The sequence below is a fragment of the Dendrobates tinctorius genome, unplaced genomic scaffold (assembly GCF_039654945.1).
Source record: "Dendrobates tinctorius isolate UK_male_01 unplaced genomic scaffold, ASM3965494v1 ptg000011l, whole genome shotgun sequence".
Lineage (NCBI taxonomy): Eukaryota > Metazoa > Chordata > Amphibia > Anura > Dendrobatidae > Dendrobates > Dendrobates tinctorius.
This window is the reverse complement of record NW_027361679.1, coordinates 114,022,349-114,036,943: the sequence shown is the minus strand read 5'-3', so window position 1 is coordinate 114,036,943 and position 14,595 is coordinate 114,022,349. Positions and strand designations below refer to the sequence as shown.

The 14,595-nt window shown below is 44.1% G+C and overlaps 1 protein-coding gene across 1 annotated transcript in view; it reads left to right on the top strand.

Annotated features, from left to right (window-relative positions):
* Positions 1-14,595, top strand: part of GIPC3 (GIPC PDZ domain containing family member 3) — a 181,079-nt gene that overhangs the window by 97,708 nt on the left and 68,776 nt on the right. Inside the window, exon 5 of the mRNA XM_073546296.1 lies at positions 13,565-13,646. Within this exon, the coding sequence (XP_073402397.1) occupies positions 13,565-13,646 (82 nt within the window). The remainder of the gene's footprint in view (positions 1-13,564; positions 13,647-14,595) is intronic.

The window sequence follows — 14,595 nt, the reverse complement described above, 5'->3', positions numbered from 1 at the left end:
ATCTTTAATAAAATAGCCAGTAATTTGAAGTAGAAGTGACATTTCCCATTGTTTTGACATTACTTGTTTGTTCTTTTTTTTACATACAGTAGTTACATAGGTTGAAAAAAGACAGGTCCATCAGTCCATCAAGGTCAACCTTTCTCTGCCAAGTATTTATTTTTTTCACTAAATTATATATAACCCATAATGCTATTTATACTGAGGATATAATCCAGACTTTTTTTAACAGCTGTTATAGTGTCTGCCATTACTACTTCTTGTGGTAGGGCATTCCACAGACTGACTGCTTTAATTGTAAAGAATCCCTTCGTATTTAGCTGCCAGAATCACCCATAATGAGTACCCCCCCGGTCCTTTGTAAGGTCTTGGGAAGGAATCTGGATTTGAATTGGCTCTAATGTCTGAATATCCTTTTTAAAATGTGGAGCCCAAAACTGTATCCCATATTCTAGATGTGGCCTTATATGTGATTTATAGAGGGGAAACAATATGTTGAGATGACAGTTTTTCAATTTATCTCTCTTTCTATACACCTTAAAATCTTGCTTGCTTTTGCGGCTGCTGCTTGACATTGAGTACTGCTGCTCAGCTTACTTGAAACCAGAACACAAAAGTTCTTCTCCTGTTCTGTAGTCCCGAGTATCCTCCCATTTCATGTACATGTAGCAATAGGATTACTACATCCCAAATGAATTACTATACATTTATCTACATTAAACCTCATCTGCCAAGTGTTTGCCCATTCAGACATCTTATACAGATCATTTTACAATATTTTAATGTCAAGGTTTATTATTCTACATTGCTTAGTGTCATCAGCAAAGACTGATCTTAATCCCATCCACAAGGTCACTAATAAAGTGTTTAAAAAGACTTGGTCCTAGCACAGATCCCTGCGGTACACCACTGCTGACTATATCCCTTTTAGTGAACGTACCATTTATGACAACTCTTTGTTTCCTGTCATTTAGCCAATTCCTTAGGCTAGTTTCACACTAGCATTTATTCGACGCAGCGCACGGCGCCGCTAAGCCCCACCCCCTGCCGGCTCCCTGCCCGCCCCATCCGGTCATCGCCGCCTACTATCGCCCATGGACGCTTGCGATCTGCGCACAATATCTTTAGCATAGGGTGCGCAGATCGTGCGCTAGCCGTGCGCTAGTAGGATTGTGGTGTGCGCTGCGCACTTTTGAAGGTGCGCTGTGCGCGCCGAAATGCAACATGCTGTGTTCGGCGCGCACGGGCGCACCTTCAAAAGTGCGCAGCGCACGCTAAAATCCTACTAGCGCACGGCCAGCGCATGATCTGCGCACCCTATGCTAAAGATAGGGTGCGCAGATCGCAAGCGTCCATGTGCGATAGTAGGCGGCGATGACAGGATGGGGCGGGCAGGGAGTCGGCAGGGGGCGGGGCTTAGCGGCGCCGTGCGCTGCGTCGAATAAACGCTAGTGTGAAACTAGCCTTACCCCTCTGCATATAGTTTTCCCCAGTCCCTGCCTCTGTAGCTTCAGTATATGACAGTTATGTGGTACAATATCAAATGGCTTTGTTAAGTCCAGATAAATCACATCAGCTGCATTACCAACATCCAGATTTGCGCTTACCTCCTAATAGAACATAGAACCAACATCTTGGTTAGACACAACCTATTTTTCACTAATCCATTCTGGTTGTCAGTTTTTATATTATTATCTGCAATATATCTCTGCAGGTCATCTCTTATAATGCCCTCAAAAATTTTGCACACTACTGCTGTCAGGCTTACCGGACCGTAGTTGCCTGGATCCACATTCTTACCTTTCTTAAATATCGATACCACGTGAGCCATGCTCCAATCCTGTGGCACCACCCCTGTCAGAAGAGAGTCTAAAAATATAAGATACAACAGTCTGTCAATTATTAAGCTCAATTCCCTCAATATCCATGGATGAATGCTATCTGGCTTGCGATTTTTGTCAATATTTAGGCGTACTCCTTCTTGTGTTATATTAGTTATATAAGATGGTGAACTGTGATTTTAGCCTTGTTGAATGATTCCTGTAGCAGTCAGTTCATTGGCGAATATGGATGAAAAGTGCCTGTTTAATATCTCAGACTTTTCTTTGTCCTCTATAATTATCTTATTATCAACTTTTAATGCCATTCGTTTTTTTTCTTTTTGACATTGATGTATTTATAAAAATTTGGGGATTTATTTTACTGTTGCTGATGATTTGTTTTTCTGTAGATAACTTTGCTAGCTTGATTTCTTTTTTACATTTCTTATTGGGATCTTTATAATCCTGAAATGCTATTTCTGTTTTCTAGGCCTTCAAGGTTTTTAATGCCTTTTATTTTTGTTTTATTAGCCCCTTCACAACCTTGGACGTATCTGTAAATCTTGGTTGCAAGGGGTTCCTGATCTTGGACATATGGATACATCCTGGCGATCGTGCGGGCACAGGAGCTTTGCATGCATGAACTCCACCAGGAGTTTAGCTTACATGACATTGATCGATATTGATCACAACATTTAGGAGGCTGGGAGATGGAGGGAACTTTCTCTTCCATCCGATCGGTGTCCCTGCAATGGCATCGCAAGGGCTCGGTTGTTACTATGGTGACCCGAGGTCACCATGATGACTTCGAGATCACTAGGTTACAGAAAGCTTGTTAGAACAAGACTTTTGTCATTGCAGCACTGGCAGGTATAAAGCATTGCATTGCATTATACCGACAATCAGAGTGTTAAAAGATAAAGTTCCATAGAGGGACCAATTAAGAAAGTAAAAAAAAAATAAAAAAATAAAAAATATTTTTAAAAAATCACAAAATAATAATACCATTTTTTTTACCCATGAATAAGTATTTCTTATGTAAAAAGAAGAAAATAAGCAAAAAAGTACACAAATTTGGTATCACCACGTCCCAAACGACCTGACCTATAAAACTTTCACATCACTTCAGTGAACACTGTAAAAAATAAATAAAAAAGAGGCAAAAAATTATGATTTTGCATCATAACACCGAACAAAAAGTGGAATCTATGATACCGATACAGCTAAATGCGTGATGTCGAGGAGGGGGTTGCTAGCACCGGGCCCCCCTGACTCATAGCACCTGCACACCACTGGCTGGTCGCCCCTGGAGTAGTGGGGGCTCTAGGCAGATGCCTAGTTTGCCTGCCTCTAATGCCGACCCTGCCCGTGGTGTCAATATGTTCACTGCACCCTTACGTGAATTCATCAAGAGGTATAGTTTGTAAAATGGGGTCATGTATGGGGGTTCTGCTGTTCTGGCACCTAAGGGACTGTTCCAGGGAGTCTTACCACCCACAAACCATAACAGTAAAATCTCTACTATAATATGGCGCTTCTTCTCTTATGAGCTTTGCACTGTGCCTAAAAAAAATAGTTCTCGATTTCTTGTAGAGTATTGACGCACTCAGGAGAAATTGCACAACAAACGGTGAGGGCCATATTTCCTATTATCCCTTATAAAAATGAAGAAATTTGGGCTAAATCAAGATGTTAGTGGTAACAATGTATTTATTATCTCTTCAACGCCCAATGGTTTAAAATTCTGTGTGGCACATGTGGTGTCAGTATGCTCACTGCTGTTCTGGCACCTCAGGGTCTCTATCAATGTGACATCGCACACAATCCATTCCAGCAAAATCTGCTCTTCAATATAGTGCTCTTTCCCTTCTAAGCTTTGCACTGTTACTGAAATGTAGCTTCCGACCATATATGGGGTATTGGATTACTCAGTAGAAGAAGCACAACAAATTGAATGGTTCATTTTCTCCTCCTATTATCCCTTGTGAAAGTTGAAAACTTGGGGCTAAAGCAACGTTTTAGTGGAAAAAATTGTAGTTTTCCATTTCCATTTTATACATTTCTGTGAATTGCCTGAGGGTTTAAAATGCCCAAGATATCTCTCCCTGACAGGTTTTCTGGAGGGAGAGATCAATTCTTGGTATTTCAGCAAGCCTGCAAATTATATTTCAAGCTGCGCCCTCGTTCATCAGGGAGTGAAGAGCAAGGGGTGGGAATCATTATATCCCTTCTTAAGGGGGATCCCCAATCCTGGGCCTTCTCCCTGAGAGACGATTCACCATCATTAAAGTCCGTGGGTGTTTTTTGTGGCTTTGGCGCTAGTGTATGGGGATCCTGATGGCGTCTCCCTGGAGGAATCCTGACTCCGTAGGTGTAAACAGGGAGCCCGGGTTGCTGAGGAGTACTGCTCAGAGTTTAGGAGGTGGGCCACTGACACTCAGTGGAATGACGCTGCACTTAGGAGTCAATTTTTGCAGGGTCTGTCTCCAAAGTTGCAGGATACTCTGGTGCAGTACGCCGCCCCCAGGTCGCTGGAGGCCGCCATGTCCCTTGCCATCCGGGTAGATAGACGCCTTAGGGAGAGACATACACAAAATGTGCCCCCTGTTGTCCTCGCTAGGGAGGAGGACCCACCAGTGCGGATGAAGAAACCCAGACAGCCTGGTGTTGTTAATACAAAAAGGGGGTGTCTGCGGCTTGTCGTGGTGGAGAGGTATGCTTTTCCAGTGGGAAGCCTGGCCATTTTATGAGAGCCTGCCCAGTTCATGCCAAGTCTCCTGACGAACCTATGCAAGTAGGAGGAGCTAGTTTGTGTACAGAGCTGCCTATGGTTCGGGGAGTGGTGTTGCATGTTTGTACTGTGGGCAGACTGGTCATGTCCTGAAAGCTTGCCCATTGCGCGCCAAATTATCCGTGCCATCTGAGAAGCCGCATTCCCCTGGTCGCTTAGAGGGAGGCGACCAGGGAGTATACATTTCCTCCATTTTGCCCTCCCAAGGTACTATGTCAGCAGAGGTCTTGGCTGGTGGGGTACCGGAGGGAAAAGATTGGCAGGTGAGGGAAGTAGCCAGCTGGGGGCAGTTGTGTGAGGGCTGCCGCCTAGGGACTATGGTCTCTGCCGTCTCTCTTCAACGGACCCCTTCCTCTCTGGTGAGGGCAGCAGATGTGCTGCAGGAGAGTAGGGGCAAGTCTCAACCCTCTCCATTGGCCAACCCTTGGGGGTGCAGACCTCGTGGTGGAAGTGGTTGGAGGGTGGTGTACCCCTTGGTGAGGTGCGGGGGGTGTGAGTGTGGTGACACAGGGGGACGCCTCTGTTGTCAATCCTAGAAAGAGTTCTCCAAGTGGTGACAAACGAACGAGTGGCAATAAACGTTCAGGTCCGGACCTGTGTGTGAACGAGTGTGTATGGGTGGCCACCAAAAAACATCCAGTGGAAGTGTGTTGTGGAGTGTTACCAGCTCATACCAAACATACACATACACAACCCGTTCCCCAGGTCAGAGCTTCGGAGATGGGTGTTGCCTCCAGAACATACGTTGCCAATACCAGCGGGCTCGTTTATCATAAACCTGAGGTGCAGGTAGTTGCAGGGGTGAACTCTGGATGTGGGCGTCCCCGCTGTAGGTGGTTCCCTGATGGGGAGCGGTCTTGAGGGTCCAGAGGCACCTCATTAAGGGGAGGGTACTGTCATGATCCATGCTGAATAAGGACTGATATAAAGCACAGGTGTTGTGAGTTCATTCTCTGGTTCACCAGTTGTGAGTTCCCCTTCTGGACTCCCTCTGGTGGTGACGGGAGGTGGTGCAGCTGGTTTGATCGGTGGAGATCTGCCACCTGAGAATGAGGATGACGATTGGATCTCAGGATTCTCAGATGGGATTTAAGTCAGCCGACACCCTATTCAGTCGCTGGTGATTCCTTCTGGCTTGTCAGCTCTTGGTTTTCAGCTCTGTTCCAGTCATCTAAAGCTAAGCTTTTCTGCTAATGTTCACACTTGATTTTGTTGGTCTATTCAGGTTTTTGTGTGGTCTGCCAGCCCCGGCTGGGGGCTGAGCTGAATTTCCACTCTTATTTATCAGTATTTTGCCAATTGGCTTTTTGTCCCTTACTAGTTCTGTCTCTTTTTGCTCTGTCTCAGAATATTTCAGAGTGCTGATATAGTGGGAGAAGTCTAGTGACTTCAGGGTTAATTTTGCTATCAGAAGTGTTGCACATTATTTTTGTAGGGTGTTTTGCAGGTTGCAGACAGTGTCTTCTCTTTCCTTTCCTGTCTAGTTAGTTTGGGCCCCATCATTTGCTCAGCCTATTTTCCTGCCTGTGTTTGTGCCTTCATCTTGTTTCACCGTCAATACATGTGTGGAGGCTATCTATTCCTTTGGGGTCTGCTCTGGGGCAGTTAGTTTTCCCTTTTCTTGCTTTAGGCTTATGTAGTCCTCCGGCCGTGACGAGACGTCTAGGTTCATCGTAGGCACGCTCAACGGCTACTGCTAGTTGTGTGGTAAGATCAGGGATCTGCAATCTGCATAGTTACCCACCACTCTGGTTTTCTGTGGCTTAGCTTGTTTTGCTTTTTCCTCCTCGGTGACCCATTCATAACAGAATCACCAGCCATACCGCAGATTCTAGGGTACTCAAAAGCAGGAAGGAATTGTAAAAAGAAAAAAAAAAGGTGTCAGAATTTTTTTTATATGTATTTTTCCTCTTTTTCTCTGGGGCCATAGGAGGATTTTTTTTAAAATTTTTTTTAATGGAGATGAAGCAATTGTCTGATCGTGTGGAGCAGCTCACTGCTGAAGTGCGGGGAATTTCCGCCTATCTCGCTCATTCACATGCTGCTGAACCAAGGATCCCTGCTCCTGATGTGTTTTTTGGGGATCGGTCTAAATTTTTGAATTTTAAGAATAATTGTAAATTATTTCTTGCCTTGAAGCCTAATTAATTGGGAGCTCTGCGCAGCAGGTTAAAATTGTCATCTCTTTGCTGCGCGACGATCCCCAGGATTGGGCGTTTTCTTTGACACCTGAAGATCCTATTCTGACTAATGTGGATGCATTTTTTCAAGCCTTGGGGTTGTTGTATGATGAACCTAATGCTATTGATCAAGCTGAGAAAGCCCTATTGGCATTGAATCAGGGTCAGGATTCTGCAGAGTTATACTGTCAAAAATTCCGAAAGTGGGCGGTCCTTACTACCTGGAATGATTGTGCCTTGGCAGCTCTCTTTCGGAAGGGTTTGTCAGAAACCGTAAAAGATACTATTGTGGGATTTCCTGTTCCCTCTAGTCTTGACGATTCTTTGTCATTAGCTATTCAAATTGATCGGCGTTTACGTGAACGCAAAACTACATGAGAGGAGTTGCCACCTTTTGGACAAATGTCTGAACCTATGCAATGTGATAGAGTTTTGTCTAGGACGCAACGTCAGGAGTTTAGAAGGCGTAATAAGCTGTGTTTTTTCTGTGGAGACGTCTCTCATACTATTTCTTTCTGCCCAAAACGAGAGAAACGTTTTGCACACACATTTGCTGTGGGCAGTATACAACCTAAGTTTCTTTTGGCAATTACTCTGATCTGCTCCTTATCCACATTTTCAACGAAGGCTTTTGTGGATTCAGGAGCAGCGTTGAATCTGATGGATTTGGACTTTGCTAAACGTTGTGGTTTTTCCATGACGCCTCTGCGGACGCCTATTCCTTTGAGGGGTATTGATGCTACTCCTCTGGCGGAGAATAAACCTCAGTTTTGGACCCAGGTGACGATGCGGGTTGCCCCAGACCGCCAAGAAAATTGTAAATTTTTGGTGCTGCATAATTTGCATGATACTATTGTTCTGGGTTTTCCTTGGTTGCAAACTCATAATCCAGTTTTGGATTGGAAATCTGTGTCTGTGGTGAGTTGGGGTTGTCAGTGTGTTCTTAGGGACGCTCCTGTTTTCTCCACCTCTCCTCAGTCTCATGATGTTTCCGATTATCTAGCCGATTTTTCTGATGTATTTAGTGAGAGCAAGTCTGCGTCTTTGCCTCCTCATAGGAGTTATGACTGTGCAATTGAGTTGATGCCTGGGTGTAAATTTCCCAAGGGTCGGCTTTTCAACTTATCAGTACCCGAACATGATGCTATGCGATCCTATATTAAGGAGTCATTGGAGAAGGGTCATATTAGACCTTCCTCGTCACCTTTAGGTGCTGGGTTTTTTTGTGGCCAAGAAAGATGGTTCATTAAGACCGTGTATTGATTATCGTTCCCTTAACAAGATGACGGTTAAATATCAGTACCCATTACCTCTGATGTCTGATTTATTCTCCAGAGTTAAGAGTGCCTGCTGGTTTACTAAGCTTGACCTCAGGGGGAGGTATAATCTTATTCGCATCAAGCACGGGGATGAATGGAAGATGGCGTTTAATACTCCGGAGGGACATTTTGAGTACCTGGTGATGCGTTTTGGGCTCACTAATGCCCCTTCTTTCTTCCAGTCCTTTATGAATGATATTTTCCGTGACTTTGGGGATAAGTTTTTGATCATCTATCTGGATGATATTTTGATCTTTTCTAGTGATTGGGAACACGTCCGTACTGTGTTCCGGATTTTGAGGGAGAATTCCCTGTTTGTTAAGGGATCGAAATGCCTCTTTGGTGTACAGACGATTTCATTTTTGGGATTTATCTTATCTCCATCGACTATTGAAATGGACCCAGCCAAGGTACAGGCCATTTATGATTGGGTTCAGCCTACTTCTTTGAAGGCCCTCCAGAAGTTTTTGGGTTTTGCTAATTTCTATCGTAAATTTATAGGTAACTTTTCTGGTATTGTCAAACCACTGACTGATCTGACCAAGAAGGGCGCTGATGTGCTGAATTGGTCTCCTGAGGCTATCTCAGCATTTCAGGAGCTTAAGCAGAGATTTACTTCAGCTCCAGTTTTACGGCAACCTGATGTCTCACTTCCATTTCAGGTGGAGGTAGATGCTTCTGAGATTGGTGCAGGAGCTGTTTTGTCCCAAAAAGACCCTGTGACTTCTAAGATGAATCCCTGTGCCTTCTTTTCTCGAAAGTTCTCCCCATCTGAATGCAACTATAACGTGGGGAATCGGGAATTGTTGGCCATGAAGTGGGCATTTGAGGAGTGGAGACATTGGTTGGAGGGAGCTAGACATCAAGTTGTGGTCCTCACCGATCACAAGAATTTTATTTATCTGGAGTTGGCCAAACGCTTGAGTCCTAGACAGGCTGGGTGGGCCTTGTTTTTCACGCGTTTTAATTTTGTGGTCTCTTTTCTTCCAGGCATTAAGAATGTTAAGGCAGATGCCCTTTCTAGGAGTTTCTTTGCCGATTCTCTTAGTGTGACCGAGCCTACTACCATCCTAGGTGAGGGGGTAGTTCTTTCTGCCATTTCGCCTGATTTGAGACGCGCCCTGGAGGAATTTCAGGAGGATAAACCTGAGAATTGCCCTATGGGTAAATTGTATGGTCCTGACCAGTGGAGAAAGAGAGTGATGTCTGAAATTCATTGCTCCGCATTGGCTGGTCATCCAGGTATTTTTGGTACCAGAGATTTGGTGAGTCGGTCCTTTTGGTGGCTTGCCTTATCTCGTGACGTCAGGAATTTTGTACAGTCCTGTGGGACTTGTTCTCGGTCTAAACCCTGTTCTCATTCTAGTGGGTTGCTGATGCCCCTGCCGGTGCCCAAGAGGCCATGGACCCATATCTCAATGGATTTTATTTCTGATCTTCCTGTCTCTCAGAGAATGACTGTTATCTGGGTGATTTGTGATAGATTTTCGAAGATGGTCCATCTTGTACCACTCCCAAAGTTGCCATCTTCTGCTGAGTTGGTGCCCTTGTTTTTACAACAGGTGGTTCGGTTACATGGGATTCCTGAGAACATTGTGCCGACAGAGGAGTCCAGTTTGTTTCCAGATTCTGGAGAGCCTTTTGTTCCAATCTGGGAATTCAGTTGTCCTTCTCCTCTGCGTTTCATCCCCAGACCAAAGGACAAACTGAGAGAACAAACCAGACCTTGGAGTCTTATTTGAGATGTTTTATATCTGCTGATCAGGATGATTGGGTCTCATTTTTGCCCTTGACTGAATTCGCACTGAACAATAGAGCTAGTTCTGCCACTTTGATGCCACCCTTTTTCTGTAATTTTGGGTTTCATCCTCAATTCTCTTCAGGTCAAGTGGAATCTTTGTCTTGCCCAGGTGTGGACACTGTGGTTAAGAGAATGCAGCAGATATGGGACCAAGTGGTGGATACGTTGTCACTCTCTCAGGAAAAGGCCCAGCGATTTTCCAACCGGCATAGGACCATTGGTCCCTGGTTTAAAGTGGGTGATATGGTTTGGTTGTCGTCTAAGAATATTCCTATGAAGGTTGCATCTCCTAAATTTAAGCCAAGATTTATTGGTCGTTATAAGATTTTGGAAATTCTTAATCCTGTTTCGTTTCGATTTGCTCTTCCAGTTACGTTCAAGATCCATAACGTATTTCACAAATCTCTGTTGAAGAGGTTTGTTGAGCCAGTGGTTCCTATGGCAGCACCTCCTGACCCTGTGTTGGTCGAAGGCAATGTGGAATATGAGGTAGAGAAAATATTGGATTCTCGTTTGGTTAGACGGAGACTCCAGTATTTGGTCAAATGGAAGGGTTATGGTCAGGAGGATAATTCTTGGGTCTCTGCCTCCGATATTCATGCCAATAGATTGGTTCGTGCTTTTCACCGGGCCCATCCTGATCGGCCTGGTGGCGTGGATGAGGGTTCGGTGACCCCTTCTCAAGGGGGGGTACTGTTGTGAGTTCACTCTCTGGTTCACCAGTTGTGAGTTCCCCTTCTGGACTCCCTCTGGTGGTGACGGGAGGTGGTGCAGCTGGTTTGATCGGTGGAGATCTGCCACCTAAGAATGAGGATGACGATTGGACCTCAGGATTCTCAGATTGGATTTAAGACAGCCGACGCCCTATTCAGTCGCTGGTGATTCCTTCTGGCTTGTCAGCTCTTGGTTTTCAGCTCTGTTCCAGTCATCTAAAGCTAAGTTTTTCTGCTAATGTTCACACTTGATTTTGTTGGTCTATTCAGGTTTTTGTGTGGTCTGCCAGCCCCAGCTGGGGGCTGAGCTGAATTTCCACTCTTATTTATCAGTATTTTGCCAATTGGCTTTTTGTCCCTTACTAGTTCTGTCTCTTTTTGCTCTGTCTCAGAATATTTCAGAGTGCTGATATAGTGGGAGAAGTCTAGTGACTTCAGGGTTAATTTTGCTATCAGAAGTGTTGCACATTATTTTTGTAGGGTTTTTTGCAGGTTGCAGACAGTGTCTTCTCTTTCCTTTCCTGTCTAGTTAGTTTGGGCCCCATCATTTGCTCAGCCTATTTTCCTGCCTGTGTTTGTGCCTTCATCTTGTTTCACCGTCAATACATGTGTGGAGGCTATCTATTCCTATGGGGTCTGCTCTGGGGCAGTTAGTTTTCCCTTTTCTTGCTTTAGGCTTATGTAGTCCTCCGGCCGTGACGAGGCATCTAGGTTCATCGTAGGCACGCTCCACGGCTACTGCTAGTTGTGTGGTAAGATCAGGGATCTGCAATCTGCATAGTTACCAACCACTCTGGTTTTCTGTGGCTTAGCTTGTTTTGCTTTTTCCTCCTTGGTGACCCATTCATAACACACAGGTAACCTTTTTTTCCTAAGCTGTGCTTAAGGTGTTTTTGACCCTGGTGGCCATTAGGATTATTGCACTGTGGTGTCTTTTATTCTAAGTTTACCCCCGGTGGTGGTGAGCGTCATTGCACTTTATCTTGTTTAGTTAGTGCACATGATTATAATGCAGGTGTGATTGCTGGCTCTGCTATAAAAGAGTCACAGGTGTTGCAATCAGTGTTGGTGATAGTGTTCATTTCAACCATCCTTGGTGGAGGAAGGAGCTGGAGAGCAGCTCTGACAGAGCCTGGTGTGAAAGGAGTCATAGGGGATTTCCTTAGCTCTGACAGAGCTTGGTGGAAGTGATTCAGGAGGAGAGCTGCATGCTGGTGGTGGACTCTGTTGCCAGGAGCAAGTACAACAGAGTAAAGCTAAGTTGTGTTTCCCCGTTTGTGTTTTCTCCTTAGTGTGTATTAGTGCAGCGGTGGGGCCAGTGCCTGCACCACCCAGCTCCCTAGCAAGGGATAGGTGTAGGGTGTGCTAGGGCAACAGGTTCGTGATCGGCGCCCGGTGCGGAACCGGCATAGGGAACGTTAGGAGCGTTAGGGACACTGACTCAGGGGAGTGCAGGAGGTCTCCACGTCCCCTTTCCCTATCACAGGGCCCACCGTTGTAACTGTTTCCCTACCCCTTGTCTTGTCATTTTAGTTACCGGCCTGCGAGCCGTGTCACACAGGACAGTATCACGTGCCGCGTCCTGTTGTTTTAGTTACCGGCCTGCGAGCTGTGTCACACAGGACGGGTCCACGTGACAGTTTGATGGAGATAAATACAGTGCAATCCTGTAGGAAAATCTATTAGAGGCTGCAAAAGACTTGAAGTTCATCTTTCAGCAGTACAATGACAAGCATAATGCCAGACCTACAAAGGAATGGTGTAGATCAAAGCATATTCATGTGTTTGAATGGCCCAGTCAAAGCGCAGACCTAAATCCCATTGAGATAGTTTGCAAAGAAGAATGGGAAAAATGTCAGCCTATAGATGTGCAAAGCTGGTAGAGACATACCCCAAAAGACATGCAGCAGTAATTGCAGCAAAAGGTGGTCCTACAAAGTATTGACTCAGGTTCAGATTTACATTTTTAAAAATATTTAGAAAACTATGTATTATTTTCTTTACACTTCACAAATCCTTGCTACTTTGTGTTAAAATACATTTACTTGTGGTTGTAAGGAGAAAAAAACCTTTTAAAAGCACTGTTTTCATGTGCAGGAATGTAGAATTTATAACTCCAATTATCAACTGGCGGGTAGGAGTTATCCTTCTGTCTTTAGGAGCTCCAGTGTGCACAGGTATCTGCTGTAAACATCCACAGTTATGGGATGGCTGGATATGGGCACAGTGCAGCATGACGCTGAAAATCTTCTGAAAAGTCGATGAGACAGAGCTCTCCGGCCAATAGCGTCCCTGTTAACCATGAGGGTGAATCCTGGAGTGACGTGTGATGTCGCTAATGCTTGGTACGGAGTTCTATGAGTTTTGGGGAAATCTCGGTTCTTCTACGTCAGGGTATCATTGCAGACCATATCTAGAAACCATATTCTGCAAACTGTTTGTCAACGTGACATTATTCTTAATTTTTTCACTACCTTTAATACATATGCATGTTTAGTAGATGGAGCGTTAAGCTGTGTTATCCACATAGTGTCATCCACATAGTATCATCACTAACAGACAATTCTAGTGTACTACTAACCTATGGAATGATACTGTTTTGAAGAACTGCCTATTTATTCATGTACTTTGCAATTCCTCTTTGTTGTTGAAAGTTCATTTGGGCCCATCTACTTCAAATTTATTGAAACATTATCTCTATGTGCTTTTTATTCCTTCCATTTATCATACTCTGCTTAGTGGCTGTTAGCGCGACAGTATCAATCTTTTATCTAACAGATTTACTTTTGTGACACTGTCAAAACAGCTGCGTAATTGTTATTGTGAAGCTAACGGCACATATTCCAAATTCATACAGTTGATAGCTAAGAAAACCTTGTGATTTTATTTCAACATTGCTAAAGCTGTATAACTAAAGTTGATGCGTGATTAATTCTACAGCCAAGCGATGGGGAAGAAGAGGTGACACGTAAAGTGGATGACTTACTGGAAAGTTACATGGGAATCCGAGACATGGAGCTTGGTAAGAGATTATACATAGTTACATTTTACCACTATTGTTGCCTAATATGCAGAAATAAAATCAGGCCTAATTATCCAGATATTTTTTGTCCTCTTTCTGGTTGCTGAATAGGGCCTCATGCATATTGTAAAACATTGCATTGAGGTGCGAGTATTACAAAATAATTGACCATTTAGAGGTTTATTCCCACAGTATCATAACAAACTTGTCAAATGTACGGTAATCATTTCCCACTTTCCAATAGTGCTTGCTGCTAGAGATATCACACTCCAGAACATCCGTATCCTGAAGCTTTTACCTACCTTGTGTCCTTGGATTTGTCCTCATAGTGTAGTTATCATTTGATGAAACCTTTTATGTATTGTAGGCACTGCATTGTGTTGCTGATCGGTGGGAGTCTGGGTCCTGAGAACATCATTGATTGGTGAAAATACTCTGAAGTGCTCAGGTTCTGCATGAGCTGGGTGCAGTGAGCAGAGTAGGGGCACAATAGTAAGTCTATGGGTTCATACATTCACTGCCACAGAGCAATTATACAGACCCACAGATTTACTATTGAGCCCATGCACCACTTTGTATGCCTGGCCATGCAGGAGCTACATACTTCAGTTGTTTTTCTTAGTAAATGCATGAATATTTATATCCATCTATATATCTCCTATTGGACACCTCCTACCTGTAAATACAATACAATACAAATATTTATCAACCTCATTTATCTATACTGCTTAAGAGAGAACCTGCCATTGTGGTCCACAGAAACCAATCAGATATCAGGTTAATTTTTTAACTATGACCTTAGCAAAATTAAAGTGTCATTGTGTTTGGTTGGTGTGAGCAGCAAAGACATTTTTTGAACCCGGGAGAGGACACATAAAAGGAAATATATCTAAAATACATACATATTTATTTGGTGTGGGATTGATATGGGATGGAGGATTTCAAATGT